The sequence below is a fragment of the Schistocerca gregaria genome, chromosome 7, assembly GCF_023897955.1.
Source record: "Schistocerca gregaria isolate iqSchGreg1 chromosome 7, iqSchGreg1.2, whole genome shotgun sequence".
In the NCBI taxonomy this organism is placed as follows: domain Eukaryota; kingdom Metazoa; phylum Arthropoda; class Insecta; order Orthoptera; family Acrididae; genus Schistocerca; species Schistocerca gregaria.
The window spans coordinates 328,588,462-328,615,256 of NC_064926.1; the positions used below are offsets into that span (position 1 = coordinate 328,588,462).

The 26,795-nt window shown below is 38.4% G+C and overlaps 1 protein-coding gene across 4 annotated transcripts in view; it reads left to right on the forward strand.

Annotated features, from left to right (window-relative positions):
• LOC126281172 (unconventional myosin-IXAa-like) overlaps window positions 1–5,507 on the forward strand; it is a 312,562-nt gene extending 307,055 nt beyond the window's left edge. For all 4 annotated transcript variants that reach the window (XM_049979854.1, XM_049979856.1, XM_049979857.1 and 1 more), the window contains one exon: window positions 1,384–5,507. In XM_049979854.1, the coding sequence (XP_049835811.1) occupies window positions 1,384–1,568 (185 nt within the window). In that variant the 3' untranslated portion in view covers window positions 1,569–5,507. The remainder of the gene's footprint in view (window positions 1–1,383) is intronic.
• The last annotated feature ends 21,288 nt before the right edge of the window (window positions 5,508–26,795 follow it).

Consider the following 26,795-nt stretch of genomic DNA (forward strand, 5'->3'; position numbering starts at 1 on the left):
ACCTATCACATCAAAGACAGGGCTACCTGTGAAACCAGTCATGTGATCTACAAGCTAAGCTGCAACCACTGTGCTGCATTCTATGTAGGCATGACAGCCAACAAGCTGTCTGTCCGCATGAATGGCCACTGACAAACTGTGGCCAAAAAACAAGTCGACCACCCTGTAGCTGAACACGCTGTCAAACATGACACCCCTCATCTCAATGACTGCTTCACAGCCTGTGCCATATGGATCCTTCCCACCAACACCACCTTTTTTGAATTACGCAGGTGGGAACTTTCCCTGCAATACATCCTACGTTCTTGTAACCCTCCTGGCCTCGACCTTCGTTAGTCACTGTCCTCACCCATGCAGCCCCCTCCCTGTTCCCATTCCAGCACAACACAGCCGTCATTTCACTGCCACACCCAGTCTTTTAATTTCTTTCATTTTTTATTTTTATTTCTCTCCTCTCCGCAACTTAGCCCCTCCCCTCTCAACAACTTCTCTCCCACCCTCCGTCTAAACTGCAACACTTCACTGTCTGCCACTCTCACCATACTATCTCTCCCCTTTCCTGGCCCAGTCTCCTCCTTACCCCCACCCAGTTTCCACACCCATCATGCACTGGTGCTGCTGCTCGCAGTGTAGTTTCAGCTCTCTGAGACTGTAGACGTGTGTGCAAGTTGCGCTTGCGTGAGTGTGTGTGTGTGTGTGCGCGCGCGTGTGTGTGTCTACTGCTGACAAAGGCCTTAATGGCTGAAAGCTATGATTGTGTGAATCTTTTTAATTGTGCCTATCACAACTCAGCCTCTCCGCTATATGGTGAGTAGCAACTTTCCTTCTCTTGTATTGTTAGAACACATATTCACGCAGATGCCACTCTCACACTTCTGATCACTGTCTCTCGCTGCCAAAGCCAGATTCTGGCTTCGACCGCCACAGTGCTCATATGCATGTGACTTGCATTTGCGTTTGTGTGAATGTGTGTGTGGGTATGTTTTTTAATTCAGAAACACGCCTTTTGGCAGAAAGCTTACTTGTTTAGCAGTATTTCTGTGAATCAGCATCTCCACTCTATGGTATCCTTTTTGTAATATTGTCAGGAAATGTGTTGTAATACATCCCTTATCAGGCAAATAAATATTTTACCAGTAGAATGGGGAGTAGAGGAATTCATGAGATGTTTGGGAAGGAGAAAGCTGAGAATAGGACGAGCAAATAAAGAGAAACTGCAAAAACACTATTAAGAATAAAAGAAATTGTGAAAAAGGATAATTGACTGACATAAATTAGGAAAAGTGGGTTTAGGAGTAATTATGAAGTATTATATTTTGTAAAAAGTGTTGGTCTTTGTCCATTCATTTTTTTTTTTACTGACAGACCAAATTTTCATTTCAGTTCATCAGCCTACAATACGACGTATGCGTCAACATCCTGCTGCTGTGTCTTACTCCATACCTGGCACAGATGATGATGAATCAGCAAGGAAACTAAAACGACAGTCATCATCTGACAACAGTGTTGTATCTCTTTTTCCACCACCTGCACACACAGACTGTGATGAGGATCCCATCATGGTCTAACTTCTGTATTATTAGGCCATTGAAGGGTTTTGTATTGAATATCTGTGATTTGGAATTATTTCTTAGTATAGTGTGTCTGTGTATGTATGTAACAGTGTCAGAGAAAGTAGTTGTGAATCAGGAAATTATATGTTTCGTGTGATTGTGAATACTGCAAATACAGAAAGATCTGTAACACTATATACATATGTATGGCTAGCAAATGTACATAATTATTCTGTCTCAACAACACTGCCTTATTCATTGACTTCTGTGTTTTTACTGTGACACTATTATATTTGCAGTTAAATTAGTAAAACTCTTATTCCTTGTTACAAATCTGTGTCTCTTTTTGTAGACACAGAAGCTACGCTTAAAGTGTTGTAATTGGTATCATTGTTGTGAGATGTGAATTACTACTTAAATGTCATGTGAGAATACCATTATTTGTAAAACATTTTTATACAGAATTTACAAGTTTTTCTTACAAAACTATTATAGTTGCAGGAAATGCTCTGTTGTTAATCTTTATTAGCTGCGTTAAAATATTTGTGCAGAAAATAAAATGTTTTTGTTGTGAACATTGATTTTATATTTGAGAATAGAGATACTGGTCTTCTTAGCGTCTGCACATAAACGTTTTGTTTTTGTTACTTAAATTACAAACTTTGTATATATGTGTAAATGTATGTGCATTGCAGATGTGTATTGAAATTTCATGGAAGTTAAGACTGGATATTTTAACCTTGCAGTTTTAATTATTTTTGTAATCTGTATATAGTTTATAAGATGTACTAAAACATGTCTGGTATTGTATGAGTCATTTCTTTGTGTTTTCTCTCAAAGATTAAACGACATTCTCGTACCAGTTATTAATGTATGAATTCATTTTGTAATAAAAAACCAAATTCTTAGCTGGTTTAAATATGTGATTATTGAAATTATTCATGAAATTCAGAAATAGAATTTAAATAGAATGTGTTGTTAATGTTTTTAGGGCATGTGAGAGTGTAGGTGTCATTGATTCTGAAGCGATGAATTGGTTGTGATACTTGCAATGAAAATTCCACTTACAAAGAAAGTACAAAAGATAAAGCTTCACAGCAAGGCAAAAATAATGATTTTTCACTGAAAAAACTTCATATTAGCAGCACAGAGGACATCAGCATGGAAGGAGGATGTAATTGAGCCCCTGTGCAAATGATAACTGAAAATCCAGCATTCCGGATAAACTATGAAATGAATGCGCCCTCTCCACCTCCTCCTGCATCATTGTGTAGGCTTCCATTATTTTCTTTGAATTGTGTATGTAAGGAGTTATATCTTAATATTTATTACATACTACTATTTATTACATCCTTCATGGTAACCAAGTGGTCCTGATTTCTGTATCACCTCTTCGTAGGTCCTTTCTTTGTATTAGATGTTGAGGAAGCATCTTTCTTTGTAGTAGATGTTGAGGAAGGAACTTTTTAATTCATTGAGGCATTTTGCTTGATTTTTTCAGACTACTGGTTAAATCACAAACACACTATGACTCGTCTTCACAAAATTTAAGAAAGTCTACATTTTTGGAAACATAACAAGCTTCATCTTTGTGACAAATACTGTGTAGTTAGGTGCAACAGCTGACTTATTGCTATTGCAGAATCAAGAGGCATCAACACAGAAATTTTGTTCTGTTTTCACAATTTAATCATTAATGTTAATATCTTAGCATGAATTTTGTCAAATATGCAAAAAGCTTGTGAGCTAGAAGAGAGCTTACCACTTCCAATTACACTCAGATGCAACCACAACAGAACTGACAGCACAAAAACAGAGATAATACACATTGAATCTCAAATCTCAATTGTTCAGGATGCTGTTGTCTTTAAAAAAATAAGGAAAGGGGGGAAGATAAAGGAAATTATAAGCATGATGTATCATTTTTTGTCTAGAGTATGTTTTCTTGCCCTCCGTTTTCCTTTTAGTTAGTTCCTCCCAGTGTTTCCTTCTTGTATTCTTTTCCTTCTGTATCCTGTTATTTCTTTTTGGTTTCAGCTGTCAGCTAATTGTTGGCACTGTGAAATTTGAATCTCAATTAATACTGATCAGTGCTTCCAGCTCCATACTGGCTATTTTTCTCTCTCCTAGCCTTGAGTACACAATGGTTATCTTTCATTATTTACAAATACTATTTTATGTTAAACACATCACACCTTAAGTATTGTTCTGTTCTGTAAAGAACAATTTGTAAGTTGGATTTTTAGTGAGCATTTGCTTTGTTGCTGTATCTTTCTTTTCACTTTGCTTTTATTTTGGAATTGGCAAGTGGACACTACTTTTTTGTCTCACACAGTGAAATACAGTTTAACATACGTTTCTTTCACTAATTGTATAGTTTGCTCTTATTTTGATAGTTACTTTGTTACCATAGTTGATCATGTGGTATCTTTTGACTGAGTACCCGGTGTAATAGACAGTGTAGCTTGGTACTTTATAAAAGAAAAATATGTGTGAATTGATTATTTAATAATTATAAATTTTCCACGTGTCTATTGTGTTTTATCTATGTTTTTAGCATTATTTGGTTCCATGTATTATATTCAATAAATTGTAGCTTTATACTTGTCGAGATTTTTAGTAGTGGTGTAACTAAGCTGAAATACTGTAACTATCTGTAAGTTTGGCACTGACAAGGCACTGAAACTCATAAACTGTGTCGTACTAAGGTATCCTTGCAATAATACTCACACTTTTTCATTAATTGTTCTGGTAGTTAGTGTACTCAATACCCAATTTCTGTACTTCGTTTACGGAACAATTTATTTTGCACTATTCAGGAAAGTTACAGCGCTTCTTTTTGTGTGAAATTCATCCTCATTCAGGTATAGCAATATATATTGACTGTTCATAATAAGATCACAATTTGGATTCTAACATTCAAAGACTGGATTCTGAAAATAAGTCCTTTCAGTTTCTTTATTAATTTAATCTTGTGTTAAACATCACATCTCAATATAACTTTCATTTGCTTTTGACAATTATTTGTTATAAGTTCCAATCATGAATTCAGTTCCTGGGAAGACGTAACCATTACAGAACTTGAACTTTCCCTCATATATTGTGATAACATATAAAGTCTGCAAATTTGAAACATTTATCTGATATCATTTGGTAGGGCAAAGATAGTCCTGAAACAACCACAAGCAGGCAAAATTTCAATTTGTGTTGCTGTAACCAGGTAGTTAGTGACGTATTTCACACAGTTAACATTTCTACGCTCTGTTACTGGAGTCTCTTAACTCTTGAATTGTAGTGATTATTTGACATGTGCACTGATCTCAGTGCACATTTACTGTGACACCTTACTTTATTTGTATTATATATAACTTGTTTCTGTTGTGCAGTATGAGTTGGTGATTTGCCTTTATAGCAGATCTCGTAAATGCTGGACAGAGTAAGTTATCTTTTGACTGACAGTAGAGTTCCGCAGTATGCAACATTTTTGATTGTTCAGTAGTGTACCATGAAGTAAATATTGTTTATCAATATAACACTGTTATAGTTTTGAAGCTTTGAAGTCATGTGGTTGTAACAAAGTTGTAAGTACTATTTATATCGTAAAGTATACATATCTATGTATGTTTGTCCTCATTGTATTTTAATAATTCTAAACTTTTTCATTGTTCAAGAATGTAAGTTCATGTCTATTAATGTTACGAGATGATTCTCTTACATAAATTGCAATGTAAAGAGCATCTGCTCTAGATATATAATATTTTGTGATAGTAGAAAATTGTATATTTCTAACAAATTTAGAAAATTCTTACACAAAACAAATAATTTTGTATTTGTAGGAATGATGTACAAATGAACATACACAATAATTACATGTACATGTATATCTTTAATTGTATGCGGTCTTTTAAAAAGTGCCAGCTGATATATATTGGAATTAAAATGTCTAAACTTGCATCTTAGCATCTTCCCTTTCCTTGTACAAGTTGTTCATATTCCGTCATGCAATCATCTGGTTTTGATTGTGTGTAGTAGGAACAGTGAAACATTCACCACATTGACTTATGCACCAACATAAACAATACTTGATTACTATTTGCGTAGAAGAAAGTGTAGAGGTAGTTAATGAACCATAAAGTACAGTACAAACTAGGCTCAAAAAAACTGTGATAGTGTACCTACAGTCTTGATGTGAGCAGAGAGGCAGAGGACAAAAACAGGATGGGGAGTGGGGCAGGATGGGGAGATGAGTGAAAAGAATTCTGCGGATCGTAGTATTAAGTAATTGTATTTCCACTAACAAGGATGATCTCTGAGAATTAATATTTAAAAAAAAAATGCTGCAGTTGATCCGTTAGCTCGAAATTTTTGCAATTGTTTTCTGAAGCGTATGGAAGGTAGAGAAAGGTCTATGTATATAGCTTGCAAAATGTTAGCAAGTTCTCTTATAGAGGATACATCCTCTGTGCAATATATAGTGACAGACTATACTTCGATCATAATAACAAAGTGATTGACATTCGAGCAGTGGAGGGGGCTATGTTGTCGGTTCACATTTCTCCCATGCACACAACATCGTTGTGGCAGCAACAGCTAGGCATTTCCATTCTAGATACATTCACGCTGCCAGTTACCATGTAATACTGGATTGGCTTAGCAAAGGGTAATAATCTTCTTACTTTTTTTGCACACTTTTGCAACTAGCTTTTGAAATTGCCAAGCAAAATAAACACATGACACACAGACATTGCAAACAGTGAAAATGAATCAGCATTGTTACGTTACGAGCTCAAAGTGTTGTCTGCAACTGACTGGATCTGACAGCTGAGGAAGCAGACCAATATGATGATTACAACGTAGAACTACTTAAACCTAACTAACCTATGGACATCACACACATCCATGCCCGAGACAGGGTTCGAAACTGTGACCGTGGCGGTCGCTCGGTTCCAGACTGAAGCGCCTAGAACTGCTCAGCCACACTGGCCAGTGATCCAACACATCTTCTATTAGGCACAAATCTGAGAATCGTGCTGGGAATGGGAGTAACTCATCACACAATAACTCAACATCACACACAGTTTGTAGTGACATGTACCAAGTATGGATGAGCATCAACCTGATGAAATATGGGTCCTTCATGATACTGTCGCATGAAAGGTAACTCACAAGGACGCAGGATATCAGTAATGTAACACTGTGATATGTTCCCTCAATCTCTACCCAATGTTTCCCCACACCATGATGCTGAAGGTCCCTGAAAAGAGCTTCTGGAAGAAGTTTGTTTACGGCAACTTTACATAATGAAACTTTCTGGCAGATTAAAACTGTGCCTAGACCGAGACTCAAACTTGGGACCTTTGCCTTTCGCAGACAAGTGCTATACCATCTGAGTTCCCCTTGCACGACTCACACCCTGTCCTCACAGCTTTACTTCTGCCAGTACCTAGTCTCCTACCTCAGTCCAGCACACAGTTTTAATCTACCAGAAAGTTTCATATCAGCGTGTACTCCGCTGCAGAATGAAAATCGCACTCTGGAACTTTTCATAATATTTGTACTGTGCACTTCTATATAATAAATACCTTTTTGGCCTTGGCGACTTGTCCCAGATGATTTTTTCTGGAGTACAGTACTGAGTGAAAGTATGCTAGATTGTATCTGCTGGTCTACACATCATTACAGATTTTGAAGTTCAACTTACCTACATGCTGACACCATCAAATTTTTTCACTTGGGTCTGTAAGAATTTCACATTTGGAGTTGTAGTACATGCAAGTCATTTCTATTTATTTGGAACTATATAATATGAGTCATTGTAAGATTGTGAATTATGCTTTTGTTTTATTGACGTATGATCCTCATCCTCAATTTTGTAGGCGACATCTGGAGAATCCCATAGGATTTGATGTGTGACGAAGTGGTACTTTAATAACTTTTCTGATAAATCAGTTTGCTGCACAGATGTAAAAATCCACACCAGATTACCTGCATTACAACAAGTCGGTGTTTGGTGCTATAATGGTCCCAGCCCTTATCCTGGGTCTTCAAGGTCTGTATGCCTGTCAGCTGTCTTGCTTCTTCATTTCAGATGATGAGACATTAGATGTAATCTTACTCTTCTTCATCAGACTGAAACAGAAATAATCTTTCCATTGCTGTTTCAGCCTCTTGACCATGTTACAAGGAAAATCAGTAGTGCCTTGCTTTGGGGAGTTGTATGCAAATATCATGACAGGCTATATTGTATGCCACTCTCTCTTTTCAACATCAACATGTACTGTGAGCATATCTGTGAATATCTTATTTATATATTATGTGAGGCCATTCACCTGCAGGCAGTAGGAAGTTATCATTTGGTTGAATCAACAAATTACTTCTGACACCAGTCCTCACTGAGACACTTTTTGAAATAATTGCACACAGTGTTCCACACTTCAAACACCCTGACCATTTCTGGGATGATGGTGTAACAGATGAGGCAGTCAGTGCACAATATTGCCTGTTTATTCCGTTTGTTGGCTTGTGAAACTTCTCAGACAGGTCAGTTTTAGTCTGATGAAATAGAACATTTGCAGGAGGTATTGGTACCAGACATTCTGGAGATAATTTATGAACATGTTTCTATCATTGGCATTCCTTGCTGTGAGTTACAGTTTAGCATTATGGGAGAAATTGCCAATAGGAGCACAGGAAGTAGAGTGCGAGGAGGTTCAGGGAATGATGGGGAAAGTACAGTGGATAGAATAACAGTTTAATGATTGTACACCACCTGAACAGAGCATAAATTACACGGATGGACCAATCAGGATAATAATAATGAGCCACAAGGTGGGAAAGGAAGAAGCAAGGAAAACCCTCACAGTGAGCGAATACTATTGAGAGATGGAAGAGGGAGAGATTGAAACCAGAACAGGCTCAAAAACTAAGAAATGAATTTGTAGTGGTCTGCATACACACAAACTGGTATCCAGGGCCAACTATTTGGTGTGGACAGCAGAGACCCTGTATTATTATTATTACAATACTGGAAACAGATAAGGGGACAAAGACTGGACAGCAAGGAGGGAAATTGTTGAGCAATATCAGCAATAACCAAGAGCGAGGTGTGGAATACAGCAAATTGCAACAACGAGCACAAATTGAGTGAATTTAGTGGTAGTGAAGCAAGAGGGGCTGGAGCGTCGTGAGCAGCAGAGATGCCTCTCCACCCTCCAGTCATGACAAAGTAGCAAATAGATGAAACTATCAGAGGAGAATTGGAAGTTGTTACCAGCTAATGTGATGTCACTCAGATCAAACAGAGCAAAATAGTACATAGGCAAAGATTGAAAGATGTGGTGATGGGCGCTGGCAACCGGTAGGAGGCAGGATCGTTCAAAGTTGTAGGGGCCAGAAGAAAGGATCAGAATAGCAGCCAACAAGAAAGTGAAGACAAAGAACGTGAATAAGTAAACAAAGGAGATTCTATCCTTAAAGGAATTAACTTTCAATTAAGTGAGGTGGTGCTTAGCAGAGTTTTCATACCATTGAAAAAGTGGTGAGAAAAGCTGGATTGCTAATTTGTTATGAATCTGAGACAGGTCATGGTCAGCCACACAACAAAACAGGAGCTGGCACTAGCAAGTTCATGGATGTCACTCTGATCAGTCCAGAAAAAAGAGGCAGAACGAACTGAGATAGATATAGCCAGAAGTGATATGACCTGATGGGAGGCAAAGTCACTAATAATCCAAGCTTTGGAAGAATGTGTGGGAGTAGGAGTCACTATAGTGGAGAGAGAACAAGGAAGACATAGAAGCAGCAGAAGAATAAGAGACTGGAAATCAAGAAAGGATGAGGAAAGGATAGACAAAGGGGTCTAGAAGATGGTAATCTATCAGATTTGAGAAGAGTAAAGGAAGGGAACTTATGATGAAGAAGGCAAAGAGGAAGACAGGGAAGGCGACAGTGAGCTACGAAGCAAGGGCAGTGAACAAGGAGGTGGTCTAGCTGAGGATTAGAAAATGGGGGAGAATGGTATGAATGATAGAAGAGAAGATGCCTTGGGTAAATCGATGAGAAGATAGCACTGAAAGAGGGAAAACAGAAGAGAAGGCAGACGAAGATGATGATGACGATGAAGCAGAAGAAGGCTTAAGTGGAATGGGAGAAGAAGAAGGGAAGGGGGAGAAGTTTCTGATCAGGAGGAGGAGGAGAGACTTGTACGGCACAGTAATTTAAATGAAGCAGAGGAAGAGGAATTTGATACATGATGGAATTAATAGTGAACTGCATTAATTGGAAGGAGAGATGTGCCTTTAAAATTCCACGAACCAAGTTGATGAAAGATGAAGATTTGAAATTATTTGCTATTTGATAAGCCTTATCAGAAAGCCTGGATGAAAACAAGGGAACACTAGATTATGGGAACAGTCGCAGACCTGATAAGGCACCAGTGGAGGCAGTGGAATTATCTCTCAAAAAACCACAGAATAAATGATGCGGGACCAGCAAACCAGAAAAATCAGTGATGTACACTGATGAAAAAGTTGTAGCGGTTCCACCTGCTTTTATTTTCTTCATTTGTTGTCCTCAGTGTTGACGTACTGTGTTGCTACACTAGCTGGAAGATGGAGTTTGTAATTTGGACACTGACTACGGTAAATAACACTGACTGTGGTAAATAATGTAGCCGACAGATGCACAGCTACGTTTCACAGTACTTCAATGTAACTGTTCACAACCCCCCAATAATACACAGTTATTCGGCCAGTGCACCATTGTTTAACTTTCGATAAGCTTCATTAATAGTTTGCACGCGAACCTCCACATACTGCTTAGTTAACTGTTGAACGTCTACGAACAGTAAAACGTAACTACAAAGTTCACCGTTCTTGAAGAATAATCAGGTACTTAGGGAGCAGACAGTCATTGGTTTTTACACACGGCCTAATTGTTTAACACTTAATCCACAGCTAATTTGAAGCATTGTTGTCGTTCTAATCAGCACAGGTTACTTGTCTGAAACTCGGCCGTGGACTGACTGAATGACAATCAAAAATCGGGCCCTTATATCCTCGCAATAATAGGTGCTGAAACCAATTGTCCAAGTTAAATTTACAAAAATTACAATTAAATCTTAACTCATTAAATTATCTGAATACATCAAAAAATTGTGTCTTTTTAACACTTTCTTGTACTATAAGGGTTAAGCAAACTTATTTGTTTAAATAATGAAGTTAACATATATAGTTACACAAATAATACTTTTGACAAAACTGTTAATTACTTTGGAATTAATTAAAGGCTGGCTTTGTGAAAATGTTTTCGAATAGATCCTTTAAAAATACTATTAGTTGTTCCTCCAAATGTTTATACTTAGTGCAGAATTTACCTTTGTTTACATGTCAACAATATAATTCAGGTTATGAAACAATTACTGATTTCACCCTATAACAAAATATATTAACTAGGCATAGTCAAAATAAATTAGAAAATAAATTACATACGTAATACTAAACACAAAATTAGACTGGTCTTATATTCTTTAAAACTAGTGGTCAATCTTTCTCTTTTATGAAAATGCAGATTATATTCACATGTGTTAGTGGTAATTAGTTAAAATTGAAATAATGAATTTTAAGGAGGCAGATGTCAAAACAACATGGGAATTAAAATTATCCCAGCTTGCTTCACCACAAAGTGGAACAGTGTTCTTTAGGAGAAGATGAGAGGAAGTGGGAGGTAGATGACAGTTTTTAGCCTTTAAAAGAGATCAAAATAGGTGAAATGTTGAGCACAGCTCTTGTGGGTAGTAGCAGCACAGGCACACCTATATTCAATATACTTTATCAGCATCTTACAAAGGACTATTCAGCTGTAACAATGCCATTGAAAAAGGTCAGAATAGAAAGTGGCAATGAGATGTTGACCAAATCAGTCACCAAATCAGCATATGTGACCATAAATGTAGGAAAGTGGTAGTAGTAGTAGCTTTATTCTACTGTAGATCTCTCTTTACAAGGATCTAGGACATGTCAAAGGATTTACAAATTTAGATCAATTTAAAAGAAGCTAATTCATATACACATATATTTACAGACTTCTAGTTAGAGATAATCATTACATTTACTCCTGGTATACAATACTTTTTTTTTTTTTTTTTACAAATAACTTATTAAATAATGTAATGCCACACTACACACTATTCGCCCATATCTGACTGTCAGGCACTATACACACATTGTTTAATAACACTAAACACACACACACACACACACACATACTCACTCTGGTGATCTCTGGGCCATTTTCTGTATCACAACTTCCCATTTGTATCCTGAAAAACTGAGTCAGCATCCCTCCATAATGAATCAGATGTTGAGTTCAGGAAGAGGAAGAGGTGTTAGTATTGTGCTGTGCATAGCTTGGGGTACGTATTTTTAGAAAGGAAAGAAGAAGGAAAAAGCATAAAGTGAAGGTGTTATGTGGAATGTTGGATGTTTTATAATCATGATTACTATTATTTATTTGTTTGTATAACATTTTTTATCAAACCCCTACTCTGTTTTATCTAAGTGATCCTTCAATATATAAAATGTATTGCATAACAGGTACTTTCCAGATGCCTTTTTAAATAAGTGTATTTTTGCAATTTCTTTAATCTCTTTAGGTAATTTATTCTACAGTTTTATTCCTTGGTAGAAAATGTTGTTTTGATTTTTATGTTTATTTTTTCTTGGTAAATGTGAGTCGAGTCTATCTCTTGTTGCATGGTCATGGACAGAGCTGTTTTTGCAGTAATTACCAATGTTATTTTTGATGTGCTCAACTGACTGGTAAATGTATTCACATGGAGCATTTAAAATCCCCAGTGTTTTGAACAGATCTTTACAATGAGCTCAACTAGTATTTTTGGTTGTTATTCTTATGGCTGTTTTTTGGATTTTGAAAACTGTGCTCATATTTTTTGCAGTTGTTCCCCAAAGAATAATGCCATAGCTAAGAACTGAGCCTACATACGAAAAATATGTAACTAAAAGACACTGCATGTTGCACACTGATGATAGGATTCTAAGCACGTTAAGATGCTGATGGCATTCTGTTTGCAAGCACTTTTGTGTGTTCATACCACTTCAACTGAGAACCAATATACATTTGTAGAAATTTTGCATTTGTTACACAGTCTACAGAGGTGCCATCTACATTGAATTTAACATGGTCATTTTTCCTCTTCAAACTGAAATTCATGGCATTAGTTTTCTTAATGTTCAATGTCACTTTATTGCTTATTGACCAATCGTAAACTTCCTTTAGAGTTTCATTTGTTTTCTCGGCAAGGAGTTCTCTTGCTTTCTCAGTGGCTACAATATTGCTGTCATCAGCGAAGAGAATTTTTTTCACCATGAGTAGCACTACTGGGAAAGCTATTGATGTATATCAGGAACAGTAATGGTCCTAATGTGCTACCTTGTGGAACCCCTATATTAATGTATTTTGATTCTGATAAATGTTTTACTAAATGTTTAATTGTATTTTAAATATGTGTTATCTCTACTCTTTGTACCCTATCTGTTAGGTATGCCCAAAACCAGTCATTAGTTACCCCTCTTATTCCTAATGCTTCTAATTTATTTAATAGAATGTTGTGGTCGACTGTATCAGATGCCTTAGAAAGATCCACTCATCTTTATCAAGAGCATCAAGTACAACTTTTGTTACTTCTACTATGGCTGACTCCATATTTTTTCCACTTTGGAAACCAAACTGTGATTTGCTTAAAAGATTGTATTTATTCAGGTTATTCATTAATCTGTCTTTAATAGTTGATTTATTATTTTTGAGAATGCTGACAGTAGGGAATGGCCTGGTAATTTTCTATGTATTCTGCATCACCTTTCTTAAGTAAAAGTACAACTCTTGCCTGTTTTAACTGCTCTGGAAATGTCGCTGATGTGAAGGATGCATTTATTATAATTGTTAAGGGGCCCTGTACAATCCCTGTGCATTGTTTCAGTATACACATTGGTTCTTCATTTAAGCCTACTGACTTTTTATTTTTCAGTTTTTGAACAGTTTCATTGACATCATTCTCTGTGGTTGGAAGTAACATCATTGTATTTAGTGCAATGTTATTTATAGGTGTTACATTTGTTTCGGGGAATTTTTGCTGTAACTTATCTGCATATGTTGCTGAGTAGGCAAGAGTGTGAATGTAGTTTATTGAAACTAAGAGCTTATGCTGTAGTTACAACAGTCACTGAATGAGGTATATGTGGTTATTAGTGGATGCATATTCAGATTGTTGGAAAGGAGAAGTGGAATATCTACACATGGGAGTACTAGCAGCTACTACAGAGCCATGTTAGTATCCAAATGGTTGTGGTCCTGCATGGCATTTGTTGCTGTATGAGATGTCAAAATGATTGACAGTTGCCACATCACCTGATGTTTGTAAATAAGGCAGCAGGCAGCTGATTAGGAAATGGGCTTAATCTAAGGCCTGCAGGATGGCAGAAATGAATGTTATAGCATGTGTGGATCTAGATGCGGTTTTGTAAATAATCTTGCAATTGTGTGGGTAGTGGCAGCACAGGCACAGCTTTATTCAACATACTTTACCAGCATCTTACAAAGTATGATTCAGCTGCAACAATACCAGTGAAAATGGTGAGAATAGAAAGTTACGGTCTTCAGTCCGAAGACTGGTTTGATGCAGTTCTCCATGCTAACGTGTGAGTCTCTTCATCTCCAAATAACTATTGCAACCTACTTCCTTCTGAAACTGCTTACACACACACACACACACACACACACACACACACATACACTTACACATACACATACACACTTCCCTCCAATACTATAATGGAGATCCCTTGATGTCTCAGAATGTGTCCTATCATCTGATCCCTTCTGTTGGTCATGTTGTGCTACAACAGGGGGGGATGGGGGGGGGGGGATTTCCCCCCCTCTGCATCAGACCATCCTCTCCTCTGGTTTTAGTTTATCTGTCCCAACCTGGGATGTTTATTGCTCACGTGCTGGAGTAAAACTTTACATATAATTTAATTTTGTGGAGCCGAACACTGAAAGTTTTTAATAAGTCTTACTATTAACACTATTAATATGTTTCACTTTTCTGTTGTCAGAATAAGTACAGCTTTTCACAAACATGCCTCTACTTTTTGAATTTCCCTCGCATACCTATATGTAGATGATTTTCTAAATAAGCTCTATCTATAATGTACTTTAAAAGATATAACAAGGGATGTCTTTTCTGATAGTGAATATGCGTGAATAGTGGGTTTTGGCATTAACATCTATTTATAAATAGCTTTTTAACCATGCATAATGCCATGGTCAAAGCTAGTAACATATATAATTCTAATAACCACCTAAGACACCCCCCCCCCCCCCCCAACTGGTAAAACACAACCTTCTGTAGCACCACATTTCAAACGCTTTATTATCTTTTTGCCTAAGCTGCTTTTGTCCACATTTCACTTCCATAAATGGCTACACTCCAGACAAATACTCTCCGTAAGACTTCCTAACACTTAAGTCTATTATCGATGTTAACTAATTTCTTTGCCAGTCTACATTTTATATCCTTTCTACTTTGGCCATCATCAGTTATTTTACTGCCCAAATACCAAAACTCATGTAATTTTTTCAAGTGTCTTGCTTCCTAATCTAATTCCCTTAGCATCACTTGATTTAATTCAGCTACATCCCATTATCCTTAATTTACTTTTGTTGATGTTCATCTTATATTCTCCTTTCAAGACACTGTCCATTCTGTTTAACTGATCTTCTATATTCTTTGCTGTCTCTGACAGAATTGCAGTGTAATCAGGAAATCTCTTATTTCTTCTCTCTCAACTTTAACTCCTGTCCCAAATTTTTCTTTTGTTTCCTTTGCTGCTTGCTCAATATACAGACTGAATAACATTGGGGATAGGCTACAACCCTGTCTCACTCCCTTCTTAACCATTGCTTCCCTTTCGTGCTTCTTGACTCTTATTACTGCCCTCAGGTTTCTGTACGAGTTGTAAATAGCATTTCACTCCCTATGTCTTATCCGTTCTACCTTCAGAATTTCAAAGAGAGTTTCCCAGTCAATATTGTAAAAATCTTTCTCTTAAGTCTACAAATGCTTTAAGTCACAAGGTAATGTTGCTTCTCATGTTCCTACATTTCCCCAGTATCCAACCTGATCTTTCATGAGGTCAGCTTCTACCCAATTTTCTGTAAAGATTTTGTGTTTGTATTTTGCTGCTGTGATTTATTAAACTGATAGTTTGGAAATATTCACATCTGTCAGCACTTGCTTTATTTGGAATCGCAATTATTACATTCTTCTTGAAGGCTGTGGGTATTTTGTCTTTCTCGTACTTCTTGCATACCATATGGAAGAGTTTTGCCCCAAGACTATTAGTAGTTCTGATGGAATATCATCTACTCTTGAGGCCTTGTTTCAACTTAGGTCTTTCAGAGCTCTGTCAAATTCTTCTTACAGTAACATATCTCCCATCTCATCTACATCTGCATCCACTTCCCATTCTATAATATTGCCTTCAAGTTTATCTCCCCTGCATAGACATTCTATATACTTGTTGTGTCTTTCAGCATTCCCTTCTTTGCTTAAGACTGGTTTCCCATTTGAACTCTTGATGTTTGTATAGCTGCTCATCTTTTCCCCATAGGCCTCTTTAATTTTCCTATAGGCAGTATCTATCTTTCCCCTGATGAGATAGGCTTGTAAATCCTTACAACTTTCATCTAGCCATTTTTCACTTCATGTCAATCTGATTTTTAAAATGTTTGTGTTCGCTTTTGCCTGCTTCATCTGATGCATTTTTATATTTTCTCCTTTCATCTGTTAAATTCAGTATCTCTTGTTTTATCCAAGGCCTTGTCTTTTTACCTACTTGATCCTCTGCTGCCTTCACTATTTCATCTCTACCCATTTGTTTTCTGCTGTATTCCTTTCCTCTTCTAGTCAACTATTGCCTAATACTCCCTATGGAACTCTCAGTAACCTCTGGTTCTTTCAACTTATCCAGGTCCCATCTCCTTAATTTCCTACCTTTTTCCAATTTATTCACATTTTATTATAGTTCAAGGTCAATAAATTGTGGTCAGAGTCCACATGTGAACCTGGAAATGTTTCACAATTTAAATATCTGTCTCACCATTATATAATCAATCTGAAACTTTCAGTATCTCCAGATCTCTTCCACATATAGAACCATCTTTCATGATTCTTAAACCACATGTTAACAATGATTAAATTATGCTGCATGCAAAACTACGAGGCAGTTTCCTGTTTCATCCCTTTCCTGCAGTCCATATTCAACTACTATTTTTCCTTCTCTTCCTTTTCCTACTACTGAATTCCAGTCCCCTTAAATGTTCACCACCCTTAACTACCTAAATAATTTCTTTTATGTGTTTCTGTTTTCACATTAATTATTAAATCTGCTCCTGCTATAGCAAATTCTAAATAATAATCAATAAATATTAGGATTCTAAATAATAAACAATAATTACTAAAATTTGGGAGGCATATGAGAGAGATGTTTTTTGGCCCTCCCTTTAGTATTTTCATGCCAGTTTTTCCACTACTTCATTATCTCATAGGGGGGGGGGGGGGGGGGTCAATATAAAACTGTGCATATCTTCCTTAATTTTTTCTCTTTTGAACTTTACCGAGTCATTTTGTGATCTTGGTGTTGGTGGGGAGGTTTGCGTGCCTCATCAATACAGATAGCCGTACAGTAGGTGCAACCACAATGCAGGGGTATCTGTTGAGAGGCCAGGCAAACATGTGGTTCCTGAAGGGGGGCAGCAGCCTTTTCAGTAGTTGCAGGGGCAACAGTCTGGATGATTGACTGATCTGGTCTTGTAACACTAACCAAAATAGCCTTGCTGTTCTGGTACTGTGAACGGCTGAAAGCAAGGGGAAACTACAGCCATAATTATTCCCGAGGGCATACAGCTTTACTGTATGATTAAATGATGATGGCGTCCTCTTGGCTAAAATATTCCGGAGGTAAAATAGTCCCCCATTTGGATCTCCGGGCAGGGACTACTCAGGAGGACATTGTTATCAGCAGAAAGAAAACTGGTGTTCTACGAATCGGAGCGTGGAATGTCAGATCCCTTAATTGGGCAGGTAGGTTAGAAAATTTAAAAAGAGAAGTGGATAGGTTAAAATTAGATATAGTGGAAATTAGTGAAGTTCGGTGGCAGGAGGAACAAGACTTTTGGTCAGGTGAATGCAGAGTTATGTATACAAAATCAAATAGGGGTAATGCAGGAGTAGGTTTAATAATGAATAAAAAAAATAGGAGTACAGGTAAGCTACTACAAACAGCATAGTGAACACATTATTGTGGCCAAGATAGACATGAAGCCCCACCTACTACAGTAGTATAAGTTTATATGCCAACTAGCTCTGCAGATGACGAAGAAATTGATGAAATGTATGAGGAGAAAAAAGAAATTATTCGAATAGTGAAGGGAGACGAAAATTTAATAGTCATGGGTGACTGGAATTCAAGCATAGGAAAAGGGAGAGAAGGAAACATATTAGGTGAATATGGATTGGGGCTAAGAAATGAAAGAGGAAGCCATCTGGTAGAATATTGCGCAGAGCATAACTTAATCATAGCTAACACTTGGTTTAAGAATCATGAAAGAAGGTTGTATACGTGGAAGAACCCTGGAGATACTAGAAGGTATCAGATAGATTATATAATGGTAAGACAGAGATTTAGGAACCAGGTTTTAAATTGTAAGACATTTCCAGGGTCAGATGTGGACTTTGACCACAATCTATTGGTAATGAACTGTAGATTAAACCTGAAGAAACTGCAAAAAGGTGGGAATTTAAGGAGATGGGACCTGGATAAACTGACTAAACCAGAGGTTGTAGAGAGTTTCAGGGAGAGCATAAGGGAACAACTGACAGGAATGGGGGAAAGAAATACAGTAGAAGAAGAATGGGTATCTTTGAGGGATGAAGTAGTGAAGGCAGCAGAGGATCAAATAGGTAAAAAAAACGAGGGCTGCTAGAAACCCTTGGGTAACAGAAGAAATATTGAATTTAATTGATGAAAGGAGAAAATATAAAAATGCAGTAAATGAAGCAGGCACAAAGGAATACAAATGTCTCAAAAATGAGATCGACAGGAAGTGCAAAATGGCTAAGCAGGGATGGCTAGAGGACAAATGTAAGGATGTAGAGGCTTATCTCACTAAGGGTAAGGTAGACACTGCGTACAGGAATGTTAAAGAGACCTTTGGAGAAAAGAGAACGACTTGTTTGAATATCAAGAGCTCAGATGCAAACCCAGTTCTAAGCAAAGAAGAGAAACCAGAAAGGTGGAAGGAGTATATAGAGGGTCTTTACAAGGGCAATGTACTTGAGAACAATTTTATGGAAATGGAAGAGGATGTAGATGAAGATGAAATGGGAGATACGATACTGCGTAAAGAGTTTGACAGAGCACTGAAAGACCTGAGTCGAAACACGGTCCCTGGAGTAGACAGCAATTCCGTGAGAACTTCTGACAGCCTTGGGAGAGCCAGTCCTGACAAAACTCTACCATCTGGTGAGCAAGATGTATGAGACAGGCAAAATACCCTCAGACTTCAAGAAGAATATAATTATTCCAATCCCAAAGAAAGCAGGTGTTGACAGATGTGAAAATTACCGAACTATCAGTTTAATAAGTCACAGCTGCAAAATACTAACACAAATTCTTTACAGACGAATGGAAAAACTGATAGAAGCCGACCTCGGGGGAGATCAGTTTGGATTCCGTAGAAATATTGGAACACATGAGGCAATACTGACCCCACGACTTATCTTAGAAGAATGATTAAGGAAGGCAAACCTACATTTCTAGCATTTGTAGACTTAGAGAAAGCTTTTGACAATGTTGATTGGAATACTCTCTTTCAAATTCTGAAGGTGGCAGGGGTAAAATACAGGGAGCGAAAGGCTATTTACAATTTGTACAGAAACCAGATGGTAGTTATAAGAGTCGAGGAAAGAGAGTGAGACAGGGTTGTAGCCTGTCCCTGATGTTATTCAATCTGTATATTGAGCAAGCAATAAAGGAAACAAAAGAAAAGTTTGGAGGAGGAATTAAAATCCATGGAGAAGAAATAAAAACTTTGAGTTACTCCGATGACATTGTAATTCTGTCAGAGACAGCATAGGACTTCGAAGAGCAGTTGAACGGAATGGACAGTATCTTGGAAGGAGGGTATAAGGTGAACATCAACAAAAGCAAAACAAGGATAATGGAATGTAGTTGAATTAAGTCGGATGATGCTGAGGGAGTTAGATTAGGAAATGAGACACTTAAAGTAGTTTTGCTATTTGGGGAGTAAAATAACTGATGATGGTCGAAGTAGAGAGGATATAAAATGTAGACTGGCAATGGCAAGGAAAGCGTTTCCGAAGAAGAAAAAATTGTTAACTTTGAGTGTAGATTTAAGTGTCAGGAAGTCGTTTTTGAAAGTATTTGTATGGACTGTAGCCATGTACGGAAGTGAAACGTGGACGATAAATAGTTTAGACAAGAAGAGAATAGATGCTTTCAAAATGTGGTGCTACAGAAGAATGCTGAAAACTAGATAGGTAGATCACATAACTAATGAGGAGGTATTGAATAGAATTGGGGAGAAGAGGAGCTTGTGGCACAACTTGACTGGAAGAAGGGATCGGTTGGTAGGACATGTTCTGAGACATTGAGGGATCACCAATTTAGTATTGGTGGGCAGCGTGGAGGGTAAAAATCGTAGAGAGAGTCCAAGAGATCAATACTCTAAGCAGATTCAGAAGGATGTAGGTTGCACTAGGTACTGGGATATGAAGAAGCTTGCACAGGATAGAGTAGCATGGAAAGCTGCATCAAACCAGTCTCAGGACTGAAGACCACAACAACAACAATGTCTGAAAATGTAGTGAATTGTTATGTAAACTGATGTTTGGAATAGTTCTTGGGTATTCAGCTAAGTGGTGTCATCCAGGAGGTGCAATGTTGTGGCAAGCTGACTTCGTACTACCTTCAGCCATTTTGGAAGATGTCAAGAAGGTGACTTAGCAAAATATGGTGCCTATAGGCTGGCACCACCCAGCTGAATGCACAAGAACTATTCAAGATTTTGCTGTGCTGGAAAAATCTAAAATGATGGTATTTGTGTTGTAATATTATATCAATGTAATTTCTATGTCTTCTCTTTGTACATCTGGAAGCTTGGCCTGGTAGGGGAAAATACACTCCTGGAAATGGAAAAAAGAACACATTGACACCGGTGTGTCAGACCCACCATACTTGCTCCGGACACTGCGAGAGGGCTGTACAAGCAATGTTCACACGCACGGCACAGCGGACACACCAGGAACCGCGGTGTTGGCCGTCGAATCGCGCTAGCTGCGCAGCATTTGTGCACCGCCGCCGTCAGTGTCAGCCAGTTTGCCATGGCATACGGAGCTCCATCGCAGTCTTTAACACTGGTAGCATGCCACGACAGCGTGGACGTGAACCGTATGTGCAGTTGACGGACTTTGAGCGAGGGCGTATAGTGGGCATGCAGGAGGCCGGGTAGACGTACCGCCGAATTGCTCAACACATGGGGCGTGAGGTCTCCACAGTACATCGATGTTGTCGCCAGTGGTCGGCGGAAGGTGCACGTGCCCGTCGACCTGGGACCGGACCGCAGCGACGCACGGATGCACGCCAAGACCGTAGGATCCTACGCAGTGCCATAGGTGACCGCACTGCCACTTCCCAGCACATTAGGGACACTGTTGTTCCTGGGGTATCGGTGAGGACCATTCGCAACCGTCTCCATGAAGCTGGGCCACGGTCCCGCACACCGTTAGGCCGTCTTCCGCTCACGCCCCAACATCGTGCAGCCCGCCTCCAGTGGTGTCGCGACAGGCGTGAATGGAGGGACGAATGGAGACGTGTCGTCTTCAGCGATGAGTGTCGCTTCTGCCTTGGTGCCAATGATGGTCGTATGCGTGTTTGGCGCCATGCAGGTGAGCGCTACAATCAGTACTGCATACGACCGAGGCACACAGGTCCAACACCCGGCATCATGGTGTGGGGAGCGATCTTCTACACTGGCCGTACACCTCTGGTGATCGTCGAGGGGACACTGAATAGTGCACGGTACATCCAAACCATCATCGAACCCATCGTTCTACCATTCCTAGACCGGCAAGGGAACTTGCTGTTCCAACAGGACAATGCACGTCCGCATGTATCCCGTGCCACCCAACGTGCTCTAGAAGGTGTAAGTCAACTACCCTGGCCAGCAAGATCTCCGGATCTGTCCCCCATTGAGCATGTTTGGGACTGGATGAAGCGTCGTCTCACACGGTCTGCACGTCCAGCATGAACGCTGGTCCAACTGAGGCGCCAGGTGGAAATGGAATGGCAAGCCGTTCCACAGGACTACATCCAGCATCTCTACGATTGTCTCCATGGGAGAATAGCAGCCTGCATTGCTGCGAAAGGTGGATATACACTGTAACGACATTGTGCATGCTCTGTTGCCTGTGTCTATGTGCCTGTGGTTCTGTCAGTGTGATCATGTGATGTATCTGACCCCAGGGACAATGAATTCACGGTGTTCTTATTTCAATTTCCAGGAGTGTATATATCTGTATTAATTTTTTGTGGGTGAAGGGAAGCAGCTGACGAGAGTTCTGTTTGAAGTTTTCTCAGAAGACTGGAGATGCTGAGTTGCAGGTGCAGTTAAAATTGGCCGAGTTTCATTTAATTGTGAAGAAAAGAAAGGTTTTGTCAGTGTTGGGCAGAGGGTGGGTTTGGAGGGTAACGGAAGTAGCAATTCTGAGGCTGACAATGCTGTTACTGCGAGAACAGAAGAATTGAGTATGAAACACTTTAGAGGATGACTAGTGCCTTGTGGTTAATACTATTTGTTGTATTCTAAGCGGAAGAACTGATGCATAAATGGACCCAGAAGAGGATGCTCAAGAAGAGAGCACAGAAGGAGATGAAGGAAAAAAATCACAAATAAGAAGATCCATTGCAGAATGATGGGAGGAAGATACCAAAGAGGTATTAAACCTACAGGAATCAGCAGCCATCAAATTGCAAGAAGACTATCACACCATAGCTCACTCAAGCAGCAAATAAACAATTCATGTGAGCATTGTGGCTGGAAGAAAGTCAGAAATTTTATTTAATTTTTCAAGAGGATTTAGATTGATGGTTTTGTGTGAATTGAACTGTGGATTGCTTGTTCTAAACTGTATTACGAACATGTAAGGGTCCAGCTTCTGATATCTTATTTAAGTAGTCTAGTAAACAGATGATTTGAAATTCAAAAGTGTTGTTAAGCAGACGTCCATTGACAAATGTTAATATCTGTGTTCATGGCTTTAATCAGACATCTGCCCATCCCACATATTTAGAAATAATCTAAATTTTTTTATGGTGTTTCATTTAGTCACATCAGAGCTGCAGCAAAGTCTTATTTTCACTTTCAATGAATATTTTAGAACTCAATGAAATTGTCTTTGCCATTCTGGCAGCAGCTGAGTGATATTCTTGGACACAGCAGAGCACTGACTCCAGGGTTTATGCTGCAGCCATAATGAGATAGTAAATATCTGGGGTGATGTCGCTGAATTCAGCTATCAACAATCCACTGCCATTTGTGTCACAAGGTCAAACAAAAACAAAACTATTTTATTGCAGTATGTTGATAATTTTTACTTTTGGATTGTCTGATTACAGTTGAATGAAACAATTTTTGTGCCATACACATTTCATCTTCATTCTTTAAGAGGCATCTTTGGTGGTCTGGAACATGTATATATTTTTGTTTATACTGTTTAGTTTACATGTTGGGATGATATATGTATAGCTTACAAACAGTTCTGGCAGTTTGCTTTGCTATGATGTTGTTTCGTGAACATTGTTCTAAATGTTGTGTTTTTGTTCCATTTTTGGCGCTGCTCTTCTTCTTTTTTTAGTTGCCATTTTAAATTTTGTTTTATCTTATCATTTCTTTTGTTAAGTGTAGTAGAGAGTCTGAAATTGATGTGAATTTTCACATTTATCACATGTTTGCTTTCAGAAATGGCATTCTGGCTGTTGTAGTTTTCTTGCATTTGTGCAAGGTTTATTCTCATTATTTTCATATCTTGTTCCATGTTTGTAGGATGGTGGTTGTGGTGTCTTAAGTGCTCTGCAAATGTGGAATGTTCTTTCTCATACTTCCCCCACCTGATGTGTTCTTTGTACCATGCTTTAAAATTCCTTCACATCATTCCTGTGTACATTGCATCACAACTTTTGACATTCAAGTTTGTATATTCTTGATCCCTGGAATTTATCCCTCTTGATTATTGACTGGAGGCTTTGCATAGTTTTATATGCTATTTGGAAGCCCTTTTTTTATTATTATGTTTGTTACTCTGTGTGTTAATTTGTGTGTGTAGGTCATAGTATAACATCTCCTTCTTTTCTGTGTGATGTTATCATTGTGTGTGCATGTGAGAGTATTCTTGCATTCTGGAAATTTTTGGTATGTTGTGTGCATTTTGTATTTTTGTTTTTATTTTGTGATCCAGTTCCTGGTGGTTTCTATATTTACACATGTTTCCTGCTCAAAGTGCCAATGGAACTGTTGAATTGCCATAATGCTGCAAGATGCTTTGCTGTTTTTAATCAACCATTTTCTGTTGCAGGTATCTGAAACACTGATAGAGGAAACTTGCCCATTAAGGTGCGTCCACACTGGCGCATCGCTCTTGCGCATGGAATTAATCATATTTGGACTGGGTGAGCGCGCTGCGCATGCGTGACGCACCGCGACCCGTCTCCTGTCAGTTTTTCCAATGAACACATCGAATGTTTGCAGTTCAGATTTGGATGGGAGTGCGAAAGATTTGTCGTTTTTAGTGCGCATGTGAATATTGTTTTGCAAGATATTAATGAGAAAAGAGGGATTTTTAATTTGAACTAAAATATTACATTTTAGTTAATATCTTGTCAGGCTTCAATAAATGGATTTTGTGATTGATTTTCCAGCGATTAAATATGGAGTGGTCGGAAGTGACTTTAATTAAACTAATTGATGAATATAGAAAAGAATCTATTCTTTGGGATCCTCAGCATAAGGATCATTACAGGAAACACATGAAAGCAGATGCTTGGCGTGAAATATCTGCAGGGATAGATGTACCTGCGGATCAGTGCAGGGGGGGGGGGGGGGGGGGGGAATAAAATAAAATAAAATAAAATCTTTGCTGTCTTCATACCACAGGAGAATGGCAAACTGAAAAACAGCATGGGAACATGAAAAGGTAAGTTGTGGATCTAATAAAGTATTATGTACCTAAATCTATTAATTGTGAAAATTAAATTAGTTGACAAGTTTAGCGATGTGGCCGATCACAACTGTCATTTATTACTATTCAAAGAATTTTGTATTCGGGAAATAATACCGTATATTAAGAAAATGAATGGTATTATAAAATAATAACCTTCATTTTCATTTTTAATTGATTTATTTACATACATCATACAAACTTTTATAATAACAGTCATAAATACTGTACAGTTCTGTATTTTTTTAAACAGGATTTTATTGTATTCTATATTTTATTATTTCAGGAATAGCAACATTTACATAAGCAGGTGGTTTGCTTATGAAGCTTTTAAGTTTCTGGAGGACAGGGACGTACTGAGAAAAGGGATTACTACATAAGGAAATGTTACAATAATCTGCTATTTCATCCCTAATTTTTTGACAATAATTTGTGGATCGTCGGGGGACATGTCTCAGTGGTAACAAAGTCATCATATTATCTTCTCCCTGGACCCTCCATGACCCTTCAATTAAAACTCCATTCTCTTCATGGTCAATGGAAGCAGGAGAGTAGAAATTTGGGATGGGTCCTTGGATAATTGTGTAACAAAATGACTGCCATTACTAACACCTCGGCTCTTTTAGGTGCCAAAAGCATTGTTTTTCTTAGAACCCAAAACACTGAGATTGGTATAATGAAGCGTTCTCGACTATCCGTCGGGCCCTACTCAAGTGATAATTAAAAATTCTCTGAGGAGTTCCTTTGGCAAAGTCTCCAGAGTGTGGCTTCATGAGGTTTTCACTTAGAGCAAATGCACTACCACCTGCAAAGAAATAAGGTATTTGCACAGAATGCCCCAGCAGCAGCTCCGCTACTGGAAGTCCCAATGTGCTCCCAGTCATTATAATATGTTGCTTGCTCCCTTGAATAGTTCCTCCATCCGAAATTCTTCCTTGGCATCCCACATCAACAAACATAAAGTTACAATTCTTGTCCAGTAATGGAAAATGCACAATACTAAAGCTGGATTTATAACTGAAGTTCATTAGACCTTGCAAAACAACATGTTTTCAGTCCAGAGCACCAACACAGTGAGGCAGGTTCCAGTGTGTTCCAAGCTGCAGGTATCGCAGGTAGCTGAAACAGAAATAATACTTAAACGTACTTTAACCATGGGAGGGGGGAGTTGAGTTCATATATTATATTTGTAAAACAGGACTGATAATTCTTTGGTGACTGGAAAACTAATTACTATGTTATTGGTCTGAGGCGAACGACACGACTTAATGTTTTTTAATAGGCTCCTATTTTATGTTAGTCACGTAATACTAGTAATACATAATTAATAGTGGTTACTATTGATTATTACTTGTAATTTTCAGGAGACAGATAAGATTATTAGAACTGAAGATGACATCGAGTCAGGACTCAACATTTCTAAAGACAGCCAACAAGAGCCAGCAGGGCCAACATCTACTGCCAGACCTACGAGGGTCACTCCAAAAGAAATGCACACTATTTTTGTAAAAATACAGTTTTCATTCTGCATGTGTGAAAGTTTTACAGTGTGTAGATATATGTTTCCCACTTGTTTTCAAACTTAGTTCAACCTGTTCCCGTGAGTGGCGCCGTCACGGCATGTCTTCAAGATGGCTGCTGCACTTGATGTTTGTCAGAAGCAACGTGCTGTCATAGAACTCCTGTGCTGTGAAAACAAGCCAGTGGGAAACATCCACAAGAGGTTGAAAAAGGTATACAGAGATGCTGCTGTCGATCGCAGTACAGTTAGTTGGTGGGCAAGCAGGTTACTTGATGAAAGCGGGCACGGCTATATTGAGGATTGTCCTCACAGTGGCAGACCTTGTACTGCACACACTCCAGATAATGTG